A 17,777-nucleotide genomic window follows, 5' to 3' on the forward strand; every position below is an offset into this window, starting at 1 on the left:
AGCATTTGGCCGGTAGAAGCAGGGCTGTTATGAAAAGTGTGCCAACACTGGGCTAATGTTAGGCAAAAGGCAGCAAAGTTGTTATGAAAAGTGTACCATTTGCTAGATTTGGGCCAACACAAAAAGTGTCCACTTTGCCATTGGTTGGTCAACATGGGCAGGGTCTTAAAAAAAACGTTTTGACAATAATGAGGTAACAGCATCAAGGGTGAGGTAACAGCAGCAGCCTTTTTGCCAATTTTGGGACAAAGCAGTGTGACAGTACTATTATGAAAAATGCACCATTTCCACAAGCACGCCATAAGCAGCAGAGATCTTATCAAAACTGTGTCTTTTGCGACTGCTGACCCAACACTGTTAAGCAAAAGTGACAGATTTGTGAAAAATCACACTAGCATGCCCTGCTGCCACACCTGGATATATTAGGGATGAATGTCCTCAGTTGTACTCAGTGTAGTTTCATTTGGAGGCCTTGGGCTTTCAAGATGGTCATCCTGAGATGCATCCTACCTGCATTTGTCACGTACTCTTGTCTTGAGGGGTTGACCAAAGAACAGGTCTCCTATGTTACTGCGCTCTTTTCGAAGTATGATAAAATAAAAGGATATAATCAAGACAACTTTAAGACCATCATTTGTGCTTCATATGTATTATTCAAATTTAATCATGCTCTTCAGACTTTGTAATGCGGTTCGATTCCAGCACCAAACAAGTAGTATAGCTATAGGATTAAATTTCAAACTGTCTAAGTGCATTTTTTCTAAGTAGCAGGAGACCTACTTGTGATTTCTGCTTCAGGGGTGGCAATTGGCTGTCTAAAATTTAAGTGGTTAAAAGGGTGACTATTTTCAAGGTTTTTTTATACCCTTATACCACTTAGTGGGAAAGTTTATTGGACCTCATCAAAAGGAGAAGACCCTCCTTTTTCACTTTCAGCAGTTTGGAGGTTTGTGAGCATGCATTATAGCCTTGAGTGACATACTTCTGCCCCAATATTGGCATAGAAAATGCATTTGAAAAATAACGAACATAAATTTTGAACAACAATCTCTTTAATGGTATATTTAATATTGTCAGTTTTTAAAGCTTGGCTTCAAGGAACAAATGCACATTTCAAGCACATTTAGTACAAGGTGCTTCACAGCAGTCATAAAGTGCAAATAGAGTGAACAAAAGTATGAAGTTTTTTATATTAATACGTTAAACATTCACACAGTATGATACATTTTCACATTTTATTTGAACACACATGCCAAAAGGTTTGTGTTAAATCTGCTCTTTGAAGAGCTAGAGCTAAAATCAATATCTGCATCATGCTAAATATTTATTAGACTAATTCTACTGCATTACACTCACTGTGTGCATCATTAGGAACACCTATACATTCAGGCAATTATCCAGTCATTCAATTATTTAGCAGCAGTGCAATGCATGAATTCATGCAGATACAGAACAAGAGCTTCAGTTAAGGCTGACATCAAACATTAGGATGTGTAACTGTGTAAATTGGTAACTGCGCCAGATGAGCTGGACAGAATTACACATAATGGTGTTTTAAAAAGAAAAAAAATCTTGTTAGAGTAGGATCTGCAGGCCTCAGATTCGGCTTCTTAGTTGACAGGAGTGAACCCAATATGGTCTTCTGCTTTATTAGCCTAACCACCTCAAGGTTCCATGTTTTGAAAATGCTGAGCAGCTTTTCTCCTCACCATAGTTGTAAATAGTGATTATATGAGTTACTATATTGTTCCTGGCTGCTCAAGCCAATCTGGCCATTTCCCTCTCATATAATCAAGTTAACCATGGAGCTGTTGCTCCCTCAAAGTTTTCTGTGTTTTTGCATCATTCTGTGTAAACTATAAAGACAAGCATGTGTGAAAATCCCAGAAGTTTCTGAAAAACTCAAACCAGCTCATCTGGCAGCAGCAATCATATTACAGAGATCATACATTTTTTTCCCCTTTCTGATGTTTGATGTGAACTTTAATTTCTTGACCTGTACATGCCTGATTTAATGCACTGTGCTGCTGCCACAGTATTGGCATGAATGTGCATGTGTACATGTGTTCCTAATAATGTGGATGGTAAATGTATGTGAGAAGCAGTAGCTTTTTAGGACTATTTAGCCCAATTTCATACCAGGAGATACTATAACATTCTTTAAACCTACCTATGGATTACCCAACTGAAGGCAGAAAACAGTTTAGACATTCAGAATCAATTTCTATATAGCTGAAATGGCACAAATGATAGCTCTGTAGTTTGTTAAATAAACATTCAGCATTTTTATTAGTTGGCTCAGTTGAAATGTTTTACTTAGCAGCTAACATGCAGGTCTTATTTTATGAAAAGTTTAAATTATAAATTAAAAATAATATAAAGTTCTTTTGCATGAATTATGTCAGTTTATAAAGAATTACATGGAACTAATTTCTTTGTGCTTTTTCTCTGAGTTCTGAGAGAAGATTATGGTTGATGTGCCCACAGTGTGACAGTCTTGTCTGCGGAAGAAGACAGGAAGGAACTGTCTCTTGTGTGCCACCGGCATTGAATCACCTTGTCCTTGTGTTCACCGGCCACCATTACAGGCAGTGGCTTTGTTAGGTCTCCTGGGGGAAAAAATGAGTTCCAACAGTTAAAGAAATACTGAAATTCTGATGTTGTTCCAAAACAAAGGATATTTCTTGGAGAAATATTTCCCAGAGATACTGATCCTGCAACCTGAACAGTGCTCAAAAATTAGGAAAAGTTCAGCTGAACTGTACTCACTTCTCTCCAAAATGGTGCACTCAGTGCCAAGTGGCCAGTGAGCATACATGATCTCATAGTACAGATTTCCAGCTTTAATTTAAGGGTATTTAAATAAGAATTGTGTGTAGGCATTACAACACTTTAAATATGTGCCCCTTTTTTAGTGGGCCAAAAGTTATTAGACAAACTAAAATGAATACATTAATTAAATTGGAGCAGGGATTGTTTTGATTGGCCACACTCAAGTACAAAAAAAAAAAAAATCATACTTGATATATTTCAGACTTTTTTGAGTGTGTACAAAGCTAAGTGTAAGTGTGTCTTCTTGCCTACCTTGTAGATCAGTAATCATGACTTTGCTGTCGTAGGAGCCGGTGAGTAGGTAGTGAGCTCCAGGAGAGAAACGAACAGAGCGAATGTCGCTGGTGTGGGGGTTGTACACCTGAACTGTTCGACCCCCTCTGATGTCGTAGAGCATACAGTGGCTGTCCTCTAACCCTGCAGCCAGGAGGCGTCCCGTCGGGTCCACTGCCACAGAGGCCACTGCACTTCCTGATTTAAGAACCATCACCCTCATCAAACACAATTTACTTGCCACCACTGACACACTTTCTACTTTATAATTTATGCATTCACTATCTGGCATTGAACTAGAAATGAAAAAATCTTGAATATAACCCACCAGGTCCATGCAGGCCACTCCTGACCACTTTTACACAGCTGGGCACACGCAGGTCCCAGAAACGCACGGTTTCATCCTGAGAACCAGATGCCACCATCCAACTGCACCATGTATAGAGGGAGAGGATGTGCCCTAATGATACACACATGACTTACATTTATCCATAAGACATCATTTGTTATGCCAGAAAACATTAAATATTGCTGCTATAATATACAGATTCTTTAAATGTGCATGTGTGTACCTGTATGCCCACTGAGTGCATGTAGGCCTAGTCCTCTGTGGCAGTCGGTGGTGTAGATGTTGCAGTCTCCTGCTCCTGCACTAATAAGGATAGCTCCACCACTCTCTGGACCCTCCATGAATGCCAGGTCACGAATGGTCCCATCATGCATGCTAAACTCCAGATCTGGCCCTGTGTGCATACAAACACACACAGTAATGAATAGATTCTGCAGTGAAAACAGTGGCTGCTACAGCAGTTTCCTTCAGTCAGTGCAGCATGGCACAACATTAACAAACCCCAAAATCAGGACTATTTGTTTTCCAAACTTGAATTCGGGTTTGACTATCTGTGTCTGTTTCTTTGTCTGTGAAAACAATCTGAAGATTATGGGTTGAATAGTGATGAGCACATCTAGAAAAAGCTATTTACTACACTTTTTTATATTAAGAAACATTAATACAGTATCATGTTTAACTTTCAAAAAATACGCTTGTTTTGTTTACGCTCTTGTACGAGCTGTTGTTGCAATAAAGGAATCTTGATTTTTTTTCCATTTTCTCCATAAATTGGTAAAAATTCCTTCCAAGTCCCAAGACTCTCCCACATAATACAAACATCTACTGACCAGTGGGGCCAAAGGCTTAAATTTCTCCAAGACGTGAAAATATCCAACCACATCATTTCAAACTGCTTCTCTTCCTGCACTAAAGGGCAATGTAACACACCCAGAGGAAAGTGATAACAGCCTTCATCTGTATACACGAGCACACAAACACCCACAACTAGGTCACTGAGTCACTCTGATCGACTGGGAAGACGGAGTATTGCATCTCTCCTTGGGAATAGAACTCGACAAGGTAAATGCTTTTCTGCTGCGCCACTCAGAAACCAGGAAGCTTGAAACTTATGAAGTTAGAAAATGAAATTGAATAGTAACACAATGAATAGTGAAGTGAAATATTAATTTGTGCATATTCCTAGGTAGCATGAACAATGGTATTAGTTTAAGGATGTGGTTCAAGTAAAATATTCCTGACAATAAAACAAACAAATAAAATGTCCTAAAGCCACTACAAAATGGACATTACAAAAAAGAAGAAGAAGAAAAAAAAGACGTAGGCTGTTCCTACTCAGAGACTGCACTATATTTAGCATAACCCATATGTCCTGGCTCAGCGTGCATGCTGCTTGGACAGAAAGGTTAACCGAGTTCAGAACAGGTACACGAATATGTTATGTCTCACTCTGCACTGGGTTAACTAAAAATATTTGGGATTTTCTTTTTCATTTTCTGAACTATACTCTTTTGTCCAGTGGAACATTTCAGAAAAGTGAAACATACTCTTAAATTTTTGCCATTTTCACCTGTAGCGTTGAAGGTCTCAGCATTGAAAGGTAGGACTTTGACATATTTGTCGTTGGAGCCTGTAGCAAGAAGCTGGCCACATGGACTCCAGGCCACACAGTAGATGGAGCCTTTGTGGTGTTTGTTGCGTTTGAAGCAGACTTCAGGCTGCCTCACTGGACTTTCTGCACTGTGAGATTTTAAATCATAAAATTTTAAATCATTTTATCATAATTCCACCTTTGAATTGTTTTTGATATTATTATTAATATTACTATGCACTTCAACTGTGAATATACAATAACAGATTATAATACAACTCAAAGTTCACATGTACATAAAGATATTTACTATCTGCCAAAAAATGTGTTTCTTTTCTGCCTCTATATAATAGCTTCGTTGTGTGTCATTTAACAAACACACAAATCGTTATGCTTTGTCGTCCATTTCATGTCACTGTTGTGTTTTTATAAAAAATCACTAGTGGATATTACTATGTCCTGGTAAATGCTCTATAATGCACATAGAATCATCATCTTAATTTGATACCTGGCACTAAGGTCCTGTGGGTACATGCACACGCGCAAAGTTTTGGAATTTGAGCCGACAGCATAGAGCATTCCAGAAGGATGAAATGCGACGGCTCGCACAGCTTGTGTATCCTCCAGTATGTGCACGGATATGAATGGGGACTTGGGTTTGTCTTCCTGAAACACACTTTATTGTCATACCAAAGGTCATATAATTAGCAGGGGAAAAAATATTATATATTTTAATACTATATCATGAAATTTTAGTAAGACTAATTACAATGTTGAAGGTTTTTCCAGAGCCCAGGGACGTTAAGTGATTGAAAGTCCCCTCACCTCCGGCTGACCAGCACCGGAGACTCGTCTAATGAAGGCATTCCCCGATTGCCTGCTCGCTGAGGAGTGCTGCTCGTAACACCAGTTTTGTTTTTGCCTGTTCCATCAGACTCTGGTGTATGCATGTGCTGCGCTTCAGTCTGTGAGCTGTTACACTGTTGAGCCAAGGCTTGCATGTTCTCCCCCAGGTCTTCCATCCCTACATTCAGCTCCTCCAGCTTTTGGATGGATCTGTTCAAAGAGAAGCCCAACTTTGTAAAATTTAAAGAAGCATTCAGTCATGAAAATACTAATTAAAGGGGCCACTTGGTTTGGCAGATAGTTTCAGACCTATATGGATTTCAGATTTTTCATTTGTTAATATGCTGCAACCTTAGAAAGTAGTCTGGCTTCACACAGCCAAATGATCGAGAGCTAGGAAGCTGATGTTACAATGGATATACACACACATCTGAAAATGGCAGGTTTTTGTGATGTAAAAAAATAAAATCAAGATAAATCATATCAGATCAGATCGTTTTCCACCTTCGTAACATATTAAAAAGTCAAAACCATCAGAAAATATTTAGGGGAAAAAAAAAGAAAAAAAAAAGTACAATAACCTAGTTATATAAGTGTGCCCAACCGTAAACTAATATTTTGTTGAAACTCCATTTGATTTTGTTAACCACAAAGTCTTTAGGGATAAGAGTCAGTTAGCAGTGTAGCACATCATGACTTAATTTTTCCCACTTTTTCTTGCAGAAACATTTTCTATCCATCAGACTGTAAGGGCCATGTTGAAAGGTGAAATTCCTTTTCATCCTCAACAGACAGCTGAAAGTTCTGGACTAATTTTGACTGGTATTTGTAGCTATTCATGCGTCCATCCACCTTGATAAAATCCCCAGTTCTGGATGAAAATTTGTAAACCAGTCCACCACCATGCTTCACCATGGTTAGTGTGATCTTTTAATAATCCAAACATACCATTTGGAATAGTGGAATTATTATACCTTTCGGAATTCCTCTTATCAGACCATAAGACATTTTGCCACATGGTTTGGGTTGGATTAGTTGGATATTTTTTGTGAGGAAAAAGGGCTGCCATCCTACCCAATTGCCCAGACATGTATGAGAGATTTTTGTCACATGCAGAGAATATTCAGCACTTGTCAGATATTCCTGTAGTTCCTTTAATGTTGCTGTAGGTTTGCCAGCCTCTCTGGTAAGTTTTATTTTTTAGAGACATCCTGGTGTCATTGTGGTGCTCAATTTTCTCAGTTGTTGATAGCCTTTAGCATGTTCCATGGTATACAGTATGTAATCATTTGGGAATGTTTTTGTAACCCTTTCCTTATTGATACCTTTCATCAAATGAAAAAATGATGCATAATTGAACTGGTGTACAGGTGTTTCAGTGAAAGTGGTCAGTGTATTTGCATGCTAGCAAGCCAAACACTTTAGCAATTTATACATCAATTCAATTTATATATGATGTTCCACCAAATTGAGCTGCATCAATTCTATCTTAGCAATTCTAAAGTAACACAGAGGAGACGACTGCAGCAGAAGCATTCGCAATAATTTGCTCCTAATGACTCAATCTCCAAAACTTTGGGCACATCCCAATCTGCATATTACACCCAAAAGTAGGTCATTACTCTAATAGTACCAATACTATTTAACATTTTATATTTAAACAAAATTTTTGTTTATTTTTTATAGGTTACTATATGATCATTAAATCCAGTGTTCTTGCAGCTTGCTGATGCTTCTCCATTATGGCATTATGGAATTACATTGTCTTCAGTTCAACAACTGTACCCACATTGAACTACACTCAATTTACTTTATGAAATGAGTTTGAATGGTGGTTGACTTTAAGTTATGGTATTTAAACATAAAAAACACAGTTGTTCATCCCCACAGGCAAAAACCCCTCCATGTGGCTTATTACAATCAAACCGATAAGTTTAAGCAACTAATGGGACACCCTACTAACAACATCTGTTAGCAATCTATTCACCGCTAATACAGCATATGTTGGCTCTTTATTCACCCCTAAGCATCTGTCTTGTTGATGTGTGTGTTAGCACATGTGTGTGAGCCTCTGACCTGCTGAGGAAGGTCTGTGTGAGGTTCTGCTGGCTGGCACCTGAGGGCTGACTGGCTTGCTGCACTCCTCCCTCTAGCAACATCTGCTGGTAGAGCTGCATATGCTGCTGCTTCTGCTCCAAGTGATGCTGCACACGCAGTCGCTGACGCTGGAACTCCTGCAGCTGCTCCTACAAGTGTGAGGAAACACATACACACAGTTAGTACAGGGAGGCATCAAACTGCCTTCTGAAAAAGCACCCTCAAGAAACATCAAACCCACAACTTTACATTCATTAGAAATACAATTCTACAAAAATTAGATATTTTGAGGCTATTGCAATGCTAATATAACCCTATAGCAATGTTAAGCAATTTAACCTAGTTTGAAAGGATTGGAAATATCACCTCTGTCATCTTAACTGAAGCAGGAAGTTCTCCATCGTTTTTAGGGGGTTGAGTGGGACTGAGTGTGTTAGGCTCTACTGAAGGGTTCAATTTTTCTTCTTGTGTGTGTGACCTCGAACTGCTGAAGAAAAGCAGGCAGCATGGTGCAACACAAAGTGATGATCATTACATTTATCATTCTCAAAGCATCAGTATTTTCTTTTGTAAAGACAGACTCAAAGATCCTTTTCCATGGAAAAAGTCAACTGACAATGTAGTTCAAGGACAGCGACACATGTTAATATATATTAATGGCAATATTCCTTTAACCAGTACAAACTGGTTAAGCTAGTACACCAATACTAATTGTTTTCTTGGAGAAATGTTCAATATTACTTAAATAGATGCATATGGATGCGAAATAGATGGGAATACAAAAAAATAACATCAACTTAAAAATTTTCTTAGGTCAACAAATCTTCATACCTCTCTGGTGTCTCCATAAATATGTTATTGTCCACTACATTGTGGCTGCTGTTTAAACCAAAGTTAGCAAAAGAGTGTGACATTGGAGCAGCCTGTTTTCCATCACCCTCTGTGACTTTCCTCTCCCTACCAACCAGGCCATAGGACAGACCATCTAGTGCCGGGTTGAGTGAACGTGATACATATGCTTCAGCTGACTGAGGGCGTCTCAGCGGTGAGGCCGGGGAAGGTGAAAACTTAGCAAGAAGCGGCACAAGCAGATCAGTGTGGGCTGTACGTGTCGGTTTCACCAGCTGGTCCACGTGGACATTGAGCATCTTCTGCTCAAAGGGGCATGTAAAGGTAGCAGGCGCAAGGTTGCGCAACCAAGAGATCAGGCTCAGGTCAGGTTCATCACAGCCGTTGCCACATAGCACATCAATACCCAGCAGAACCTCTGCCTCGCCGATCTCCTCCCCTGTCGCCTTGCTCTGGCAGAACTCCACACAACATTCATACAACACACCCTTAACAAGCAGCTGGAAGAGGCGGTCTGAGCCAGCCCGAAAGCCGGCCTCGCTGAGCTTGCGGTCAGCAGGAATGAACTCAGCCACTAAAGAACATGTCTCCTCAAAGCAGCGCACACGTGCTGTACTCGGGTTCCAGTCCTTGAACTCAGCGTGGTGCGTGAGCTGAGGAAGCGTCAGCAGCAGGCACAGTTTACTATAGGCCTCTTTGGATGGGCTTAACTCCTCCAGAGCATTCAGACACTTTACTGCCTCTTGCATTGTTAGCTCAATCTGAGGATGCAACAGAAGGTAAATAAAAGTCACAATAGAGCTAGGTGATAGACTGATTATGCAGAAACACTGTATCAGAGGGTGAAGAGTGAGGAGTCTTTATCCACTATTGTGAAAAATCGTATGTCGTGAACATGAGCAAGGTATATTACATACTGGATATAAAATAATGTCTCATAGGAAATGATAAATAATAACCATAAACAAACTCTAGCTAACTAATAAATTTTTTTCCCTTTTCAGTTTATTATTCTGTCAGCTCAGGGATGTTTTCATGCCCCTTTCACCTCTGGCTTGTCATTAGGGTTTTAAATATAAATCTACACCCAAATATCTGTAAAGCTGCTTTGTGACAGGGTCTACAATTGTGTAAATTGAATGTGTTTAACATGCTTGCTATTCATAGACACAACATCATGCCAACAGGGCATTATGGACTTATATATACGATATAATATTGTAGCCAGTTCTAATCATTTCATTATCATACTACGGATACGCATCAGAACAGCAAACTACTTGTCTACTGGACTTGTAAGTGCTCAAATATTATCACTGATCCAAGCAAAACCTCTAAACAATCAATGGTTATACCTGAATAATAAAAAAAGTGTTTCTGGCATCTACATTATTCCTTTTCTATGAAACCTTATCTGCTGCAGACAGTGAGGTCTTACCTTAGCATAACCAGACATACAGACAGATAGATAGACAGACCTATTAGAGCATTCACCTATTAGAGCAACACAGAGAGTTAGAAGTAAACTAGAGGTAATTTAACATTAAAAACAAAATAAGAATAAATATAAAACAAGAATACAGTGTAGTAGTGTGAAATATTAATGTACTGGAGATATGAGAAGCAGCCATGAGAGGAAAGTGGCAGTGCAGTGCAAACACTGACACTATAAGCAACAATGACACATTATTTTTCTCAACAATAGCCACTATTTTTCATCACCATCCTGATTTGCGCAGGCCTTCTAATGACGTTTGCACACAAATATTGGGTCACATTTATACTGCACAGCTCCTAAATCAAACTAAAATGATGATGCTTGACCCAAAAAAACAAAACAACTCACATTTTGAGGCTCATCTAATGCAGACATGGCATTATTCACACACAGTGCTTCCAGGAACTTCTGTTTCAGAATTATGTAACGAAACCTTTAGGGATAACAGAAACATATGTAAGACAATAACATGGGTAATAGATTGTGCCACTTTGTGAATGTGAAATTATTTTCCTTCACCTTTTTCTGTCAAATTTTTCCAGACTTTCCAGTGGCTGAATAAACTGAAGAACCTCATCCCACTGGCCATCTAAGATCAGTTGCCTAGGACAAACAGAAAAACAAATAAGGCAGGTTATACAGTGCATGAAGAAGCAGTGCAGTCAAGTGCACACATATACCTCCCGGAAAACAGGTGTTTGCTGCTTCACAAATTTGAACTCAATGAAAAGTCAGTGTATCAGTTTCTTAACACTGGTTCTATTTATCCAATCAGCTGCAAGCTGACACCGACCTGAGGAAGAGCATATCATCCGAATAGAGACCATTAATAACACCGCTCTCCTTCTCCAGGGCTAGCATACTGATGTGCAGTTTTCGGCAGTTGAGGAAATCCAGGATGAGCTTGATGATCTCTGCTTCCTTGATGTTAATTGTCTCCTCTGCCGTCATGGTGTCCAGTTCCTGTAGAAGTACACATATCCATTTTTCTAAAAGCAGATTTACAGAAACTAGATTAGCATGATGTTTACCATGTTTACATTTGGGCATAGGTTTCAATTTTATGTGAAATTTCCTTTCAGAGAGTTCAACTCTCAGAGAAATCCTCTCAAGTTCTTTTTTTTGTCAAGCTGCAGGCCACATTGAATTAAAGGAAAATCTATTAGAGGTGATGGCTTGTCTATAGCCTGTTCTAGAGGGTTTGTGCTATTTTTTGGAATGTGGCTTTGGTGCTTTTCCCAATCAGCCATAACAGCATTAATGAGGTCAGGTTTCTCCAGTAGCTTGGGGAAGAAACACATATACACAGGTATGCTATTGGCCATATTGTGTATGTTTTGTTGGACAGGGATATATTGATAAAATATTGATATACACTACGTGGACAAAGATTTATGGACACCTGACCATCACAAGCACATGTGGTCATTCCTCAAACTGTTGCCTCAAAGTTAGAAGCACACAATTATATAGAATGTCTTTGTATGTTGAACACAAATCCCCACAGCCACAATCCAACATCTAGTGGAAAACCTTCCCAGAAGACTGGTGCTCATTATAACAGCAAAAAGGAATTAAATCTAAAATTGAATCTGGAAGTTGAGTCATGTCAACTGGACATCTTTCTAGTTTGAGCAAAACGTTTCACTACTAATCCAAGCAGCTTCTTCTGTCTAAGGGAAGTTGGCAGAATTCATTGATTTGTGTCCTCCAGGGTCATGGACCCTCCCCTCCCTAAGCAGCCTTGGGAACAAGGGAAGGTGTTAGGAGTAAGGGAGAGCAAGGGAAAGTGTATTGAAGCATTAGGGGTAACGATCTCAATGTGAGAGTGGACAGGGAGTCCTTAGGTGTGGCTTTCCTCTTGGGGATGGATGAAAGAGCAGCATGAAAAATAAGAGACAGATTGTGCGAAAGACCTTCACCTCTGTTGAGAGAAGGATTTTCGACCTGGTTGCTTGGATGAGTAGTGAAATGTTTCAATCTTACTAGAAAGAAATCCAGATAACTGCACATGGATGACTGAGAATCTTTACAGACACACTGAAATGGGAGTTTCAACAAGCACATATGGGTGTGGTGGTCAGGTGTCCTTAAACTTTTGGCCATATAATGTATTTAGATTTGTTGGGTAACGACCTTAAGATGTACAACTTTATTGTGTAATATATTTATTGTCTTACCTCAGTGGTGAGACAACCTCACCACTGAGGTCTAACCTCGGTGGTGTTGTTTATGTTATAGCTGCAGCAACTTCAGTCTCACTGCAGATGGTCTACAACACTGAAAGCTACAAATGATGTCACTAGTAGTCTGAACACCTTCATCATCATCATATTACACAGCGACCCGGTGTATGAAGCAGACAGATATACAAGTCATGTGGCGTGATCGGACGTCGGATTAATAATGCATGATTGTGATTAGATTAATAAGTGCCTTTGCTAGCGATCATCAGTCAGTGGCGTTATCAGAGCCTTACCTAAAAAAGTCGAGTAGATGCTCGTCGTGCACTGGAGCAGTAATTCTGCTTGGTCAATGTTCTCAGTTAATGTTACACGCGTTTTTTTTTTTGTTTTCTGTAGGAGATTAGCTGTGTGGAAGGCCAAACGTTTCAAAACGTCTAAAAAACAGTCGCATGCGTTTGTCCTGCTGCTGATGTCCCCGCCCACCCAGCGTCTCCACCAAAAAAATGGCCATAATCCACCAATCACAGCCAAGTGGGCGGTTCCTTGAGGTGAGTGACAACCTGGATGAGTACTAAGCCCTGTCTAAACCTATAGCCACTATAGTCTACTGCCTTTTTTCTATTCACTTAAAAAATAGTTGAAATCATCCAGTGCACTCTTTTAATCCCATAATGCACCACAACATGTAGTGTCCAAATGATGTCCTCTAGCGTCCACAAAATAGCCAAACGCACTGCACCCTGTGGTGTTAAATACATAGATTAAAATATCTAGTGTGTGGTTGTTTCGGCTGCTCCCCAAGAGGGGTCGCCACAGCGGACCAACTGGTCCACACAACAATTTGGCACAGGTTTTACACCGGATGCCCCTCCTGACACAACACTCCCATTTTTTATCCAGGCTTGAGACTGGCACCGCATCCAGTGGCTGGGGGTTTGGACACTGGCTGGGAATTGAACCCAGGCCTTCTGCATGGTAGGTTAAATGGTCAATATATTAGTTTTCTTCATCCCATAATTCAATGCAGTAATTAAGATACCAAGAAAGGGCTTCATTTATCAAGCTGGATACAAACCGATTAATTATTTACACACATTCCAAATTTTCACGAATTCATCAAAATCTGGTAACGTAAGTGCCAAAAAATTTTTCTATCGTACCCTTGCTCCTAAAACTTGAAAAATGTATACTAATGTATAATGTGACTGATTAGCTTAAATAAAATAATAAGTAAGTAATATTAATAATAAGTAATAATAAGTAAAATAAATTACGATGACTTCACTGTACGTTAACATATGGCTTATACTACTGTATCATAGGTGGTGTAGGAGTCATTTGTGTGGTATCTTTGTGTAATAATGTAGTGCAGAACTTTATAAGAGCCAGCAACAAGAGACTAACAGCATAAATGACTGATCTGGTATGTCTTAAAGTGTAATGAGGTGTACACTACACATTCATTTCTGTGCACATATGCCCTTCTGCTTTTCTAAAATAAGAGTCAATTAAAAAATAACAGCTCCTCTCTCTCTCTGCTTGGTGTCCATGTAGATATTTATATCATTTTGGCTCCAGATTTTGAACTTCCGAGTTCATTGTTTCGCTGTTAATATTTCAAAATCAACATAACTCACTTCTACACTGAAGAAAGCCATGTGAGCTTTACTGTTTTTGTGTTTATGAAACAGCAAACAGTGACTGCTGTAGAGTCATGAGCAAACCTGTGCAATGTAGCATATGAAATCACTTACTTCAACCATGAATTCTCTTCCTTATAACAATGTTCTAGTGCTCGATTTCTCAGTGTGGACAATGATGAATTTCGAACACAGAACTAGTATTTGTTGGTTAATTAGTTGATACTTTACTGTGGAATATTGAAAATTGGAAAAATGAACTGAATCAGAAAAGGAGTCTGAGATGTAGATGCATATGTAGAAAGTAAAATGCATGTCTGCACCTTGGTAAGGACTGAAAGGCTGTATTATTTATATAAGGCTAAATAATTGTATATAGATAATGTTACTGGGTTTTAAGAATTGAAAAGGCTATCACTACTCTAAAAAACTCATCAAACTGCAATATTTGTAGCATAGTTAAAAAAAATACTTTGCTGCTAAAATGTATAATTGTACTACAAGATTCTCTCAGTAACTCATGTTTTCATACAACGTAAAATTAGGCGCAGATGAAAGTTTCTGTTCACATGTTTTGCTTCTCTACAGCAGACAGGAGATTGTTTATCCTGCCATTTCTCTCCAGAAAATCTGCTTCTCTAGGACATTCAAATATTAAATAATATTTAAACAAATTAGATCAAGGATCGCTCATTGGCTATTCCTAATATTATTTTGAAATGTAACCCACATAGCTGGTACTGTATTTTTTGTTTGTTTGTTTGTATTATCTTTCACTTATCTATTTTTGAATTTTGTCACAAATCAAGCTATTAATTTTAGAACTCTTATTTTAAAACATGGTATTTAGGAACAGAGCTGGAATAGTGTTGAAGCTTACTGTTAAGGTTCTTGTGCAAAACATTTCTCATACAGCAATTGAGGTCATGCGCAACTTTATTCAAATCATTATGACTCAGATGTGTTTGACTATTTAACAGCAGTGTCTAGAAAAAAAATTGCTTGATAAAATAATGGGCAGATGAGTTCAAAACACACTATACAATATGTAAACTGTACTTATTTACAAATGCACAGCCAAGTTCTTTTAATGGCTTGGAACAGCCAAATTATTTTAATACAACTGCTTCAAAAAGGTGTATGTTGTCCCCAAATACAGTACATCAAGCCTGTACATTCTACTGCACAACCCAGGATACCTTCAGAAATTTACTACTTTTATTAATAGGAGTGTGTTGAAGATTGTGGAAAGGCATTGGAAAAAACTGAGAAATGAACAAAGCAAAAAAAAAAAATAACCCAGCGTGTTTTCATATCAAATTTAGTAAACCGTGACCCGTAAACATCAATATTCCTTCCACCCCAAGAAAATCCAACTTCCTCATCACACTAAAATACCCCAAACCAGCTGAACTGATCATATCCCAAGCCAAATAAAAATGACATAAATTATTAATAAAAGCATCAGTCTATATCATTGATTAGGAATACAAAGATGTAGTTTGGCACATTGCTTTTGGACAGCTTGGCTAAATTTTAAGCCCTTACGGGACTGTCCCACTTGTACAGAGCTGGAAACGCTGGAAATCGTACTGACTGTTGCAGAATCAGCAAAATATAATCATCTATCACAAATGAGACAAACAAGAATAACTACTAATACAATGAGAACCTGTCAATATATATTAATTTTAACTGTGAAGCTGACTAGAGAAATATCACTGATACATTATTCATTATGGCATTATCAAATATCTGCTAGCTTCATTTTAGCAACCTACAATCACATAATTATGCAACAGGAGTTTGGTGCTCTAAACCTTAGCAACCTATCATGACACACTGAATTAAACAGACCATGGCTTTGAATTTCAAACAGTTTCTCTGATCTGTAAGATTATACAGAAGGAATAATAAAATTAAAATCATAAAACACTGTAAGAATTCACAATCCTGCTGTGAACCGAAGCCACTTTAAAAAAAAAATGTCATTGTGACAAATGCAAGCAAAAATATACTATGTAATACTACATCCATTGTTTAACGCGCACATACAGCATTGCTCCCGAAGACGAGGTCCACTGGTGACCAGATCCAATAAAAAAAAACACTTTAATGGTAAGTATCTTTCCTAAGATCACTTCATTACATTCTATAAAACAAAAAGTAACCAAAGAACTCGAAACCAAGGCCACATGTTAACAAATGTATATGCAATGTTTCTCTTTATACAGACAAATGACATTCAGTGCTTCAGTGTACCAAAAGCAGTCATATTACATCACTTCCTTATTTAAACTTTTTTTGCCACATATAAAAGTTACACCCACTCTCCCACGCAGCCACACACACATGCTTTAACGGAACTGCAATGAGACGCTCGAGTTCTAACTACAGGATCCACTGACAAGCCCATACTGTTTTACAATCCAGTTGTGCATATTTTTAGTTAAAGTGTGGGTTGTGTTCCAAGACAAAGATGCAGAATGCTGTGCAGTGCAGGTCGGAGTTTATAGTTTACAGCGAAAGAGCGTGTTGCTGAGATCCAGTAGAGAGAGAGAGCTGATATAAAATCTTAGGACTTGTTAGGTGCTACTTTCTTCGGAGTTCCCGGCTTCTTGGTCTGCCACAAGTGGCTGTGGATGGTTATGGCGTCTACACTGGCAGACATGGTCTTAGCTGGGATTTGGCTAAACTGTTTCCGGTCAGAATTGTATTTGAACAGGCCGTCGATCATCTTGCGCGTGATGCTCTTGGGCCCGATTCCTGCCAACTTGTTCATCTGCTCTGTATCGGGGCAGTACGTGTACACGGCGCGGAACTGGCAGCCCGAATCACGGAACAGGATTAGGAAGTTGTTGGCCTGTGATTTCTCCATCTCCTACAGAAAATATAATATAACATTAGGTGATTCTGCAGAACGTAGGTTATAACATGTTCTATTTGATTAATATTTACACAGTTTTTCCTCTTTGAAGACAAAATAATATTGTAACAAAAAGAGATAAATGTAGAGTGCTGTAGGAATCCATGATTCACAAATATTTAGATTGATGGTACAGAGCTCCAATATTCTCACAAGTGCTTTTTAATCACTGATCAGATTAAATCATTTTAAAGTGCATTATCAACCTATGCCGATTTTATTTAAAGGTTTAAGTGCTTTGATTTGGTAAACATTATGAATAATAATATGATTTATGCACCACTACTTACTATTCATAGCCCAGTGTAGTATAACCTGAAGGTTTCACCCATTTTTGGCTTCACAGAGTTATTATTTACCAAATTGTGGCTCAAAAAATATCAGTCTACTTCTAAAGCAAATTATTTTCTTTAGTTGAATTCAGTTCAATTCTAATTTTGGTTATTGTTATTTAAAACTGAAATGGAAAGTTCAAAATTCCTTTTATATTTATCCCTAATAAGCAAGTCAGAGGTAACTGGCAAGGAAAAGCTCTCTGAGTTGATATGAAGAAACATTGAGACTCAAAAGGGACCCAATTCTCATGACAAATAGAGTTGTGCAACCAGGAGCTTTTGAGCAATTTATGAGTAATTTATGCATCAGTTTCACAATTTCTGATTTCAGTTATAGTTTAAACATAAATTACTT

At 38.5% G+C, this 17,777-nt stretch overlaps 2 protein-coding genes across 14 annotated transcripts in view; both read right to left on the minus strand.

The window, feature by feature from the left end:
* Positions 1-1,054: 1,054 nt before the first annotated feature.
* Positions 1,055-12,994, minus strand: wdr47b (WD repeat domain 47b). 3 transcript variants are annotated; one of them, XM_058400319.1, is made up of 14 exons: positions 12,815-12,994; positions 11,129-11,298; positions 10,855-10,938; positions 10,684-10,768; positions 8,820-9,598; positions 8,355-8,472; positions 7,968-8,137; positions 5,871-6,101; positions 5,554-5,721; positions 5,025-5,194; positions 3,678-3,848; positions 3,434-3,565; positions 3,085-3,303; positions 1,055-2,609 (listed from the first exon to the last, which is right to left on the minus strand). In XM_058400319.1, the coding sequence occupies exons 2-14, from the start codon at positions 11,284-11,286 to the stop codon at positions 2,467-2,469; spliced, it is 2,628 nt and encodes an 875-aa protein (XP_058256302.1). In that variant the 5' UTR covers positions 11,287-11,298; positions 12,815-12,994; the 3' UTR covers positions 1,055-2,466. The 3 variants fall into 3 exon arrangements, with proteins under 3 accessions (XP_058256302.1, XP_058256300.1, XP_058256301.1); XM_058400317.1 differs by having other exon boundaries at positions 8,355-8,475; XM_058400318.1 differs by having other exon boundaries at positions 8,355-8,475; positions 11,129-11,324.
* A 2,093-nt stretch (positions 12,995-15,087) lies between these two features.
* Positions 15,088-17,777, minus strand: part of camsap2a (calmodulin regulated spectrin-associated protein family, member 2a) — a 34,523-nt gene continuing 31,833 nt past the window's right edge. For all 11 annotated transcript variants that reach the window (XM_058400794.1, XM_058400791.1, XM_058400792.1 and 8 more), the window contains one exon: positions 15,088-17,042. In XM_058400794.1, the coding sequence (XP_058256777.1) occupies positions 16,737-17,042 (306 nt within the window). In that variant the 3' untranslated portion in view covers positions 15,088-16,736. The remainder of the gene's footprint in view (positions 17,043-17,777) is intronic.

This window comes from Hemibagrus wyckioides, linkage group LG10 (assembly GCF_019097595.1).
Source record: "Hemibagrus wyckioides isolate EC202008001 linkage group LG10, SWU_Hwy_1.0, whole genome shotgun sequence".
Classification (NCBI taxonomy): Eukaryota; Metazoa; Chordata; class Actinopteri; order Siluriformes; family Bagridae; genus Hemibagrus; species Hemibagrus wyckioides.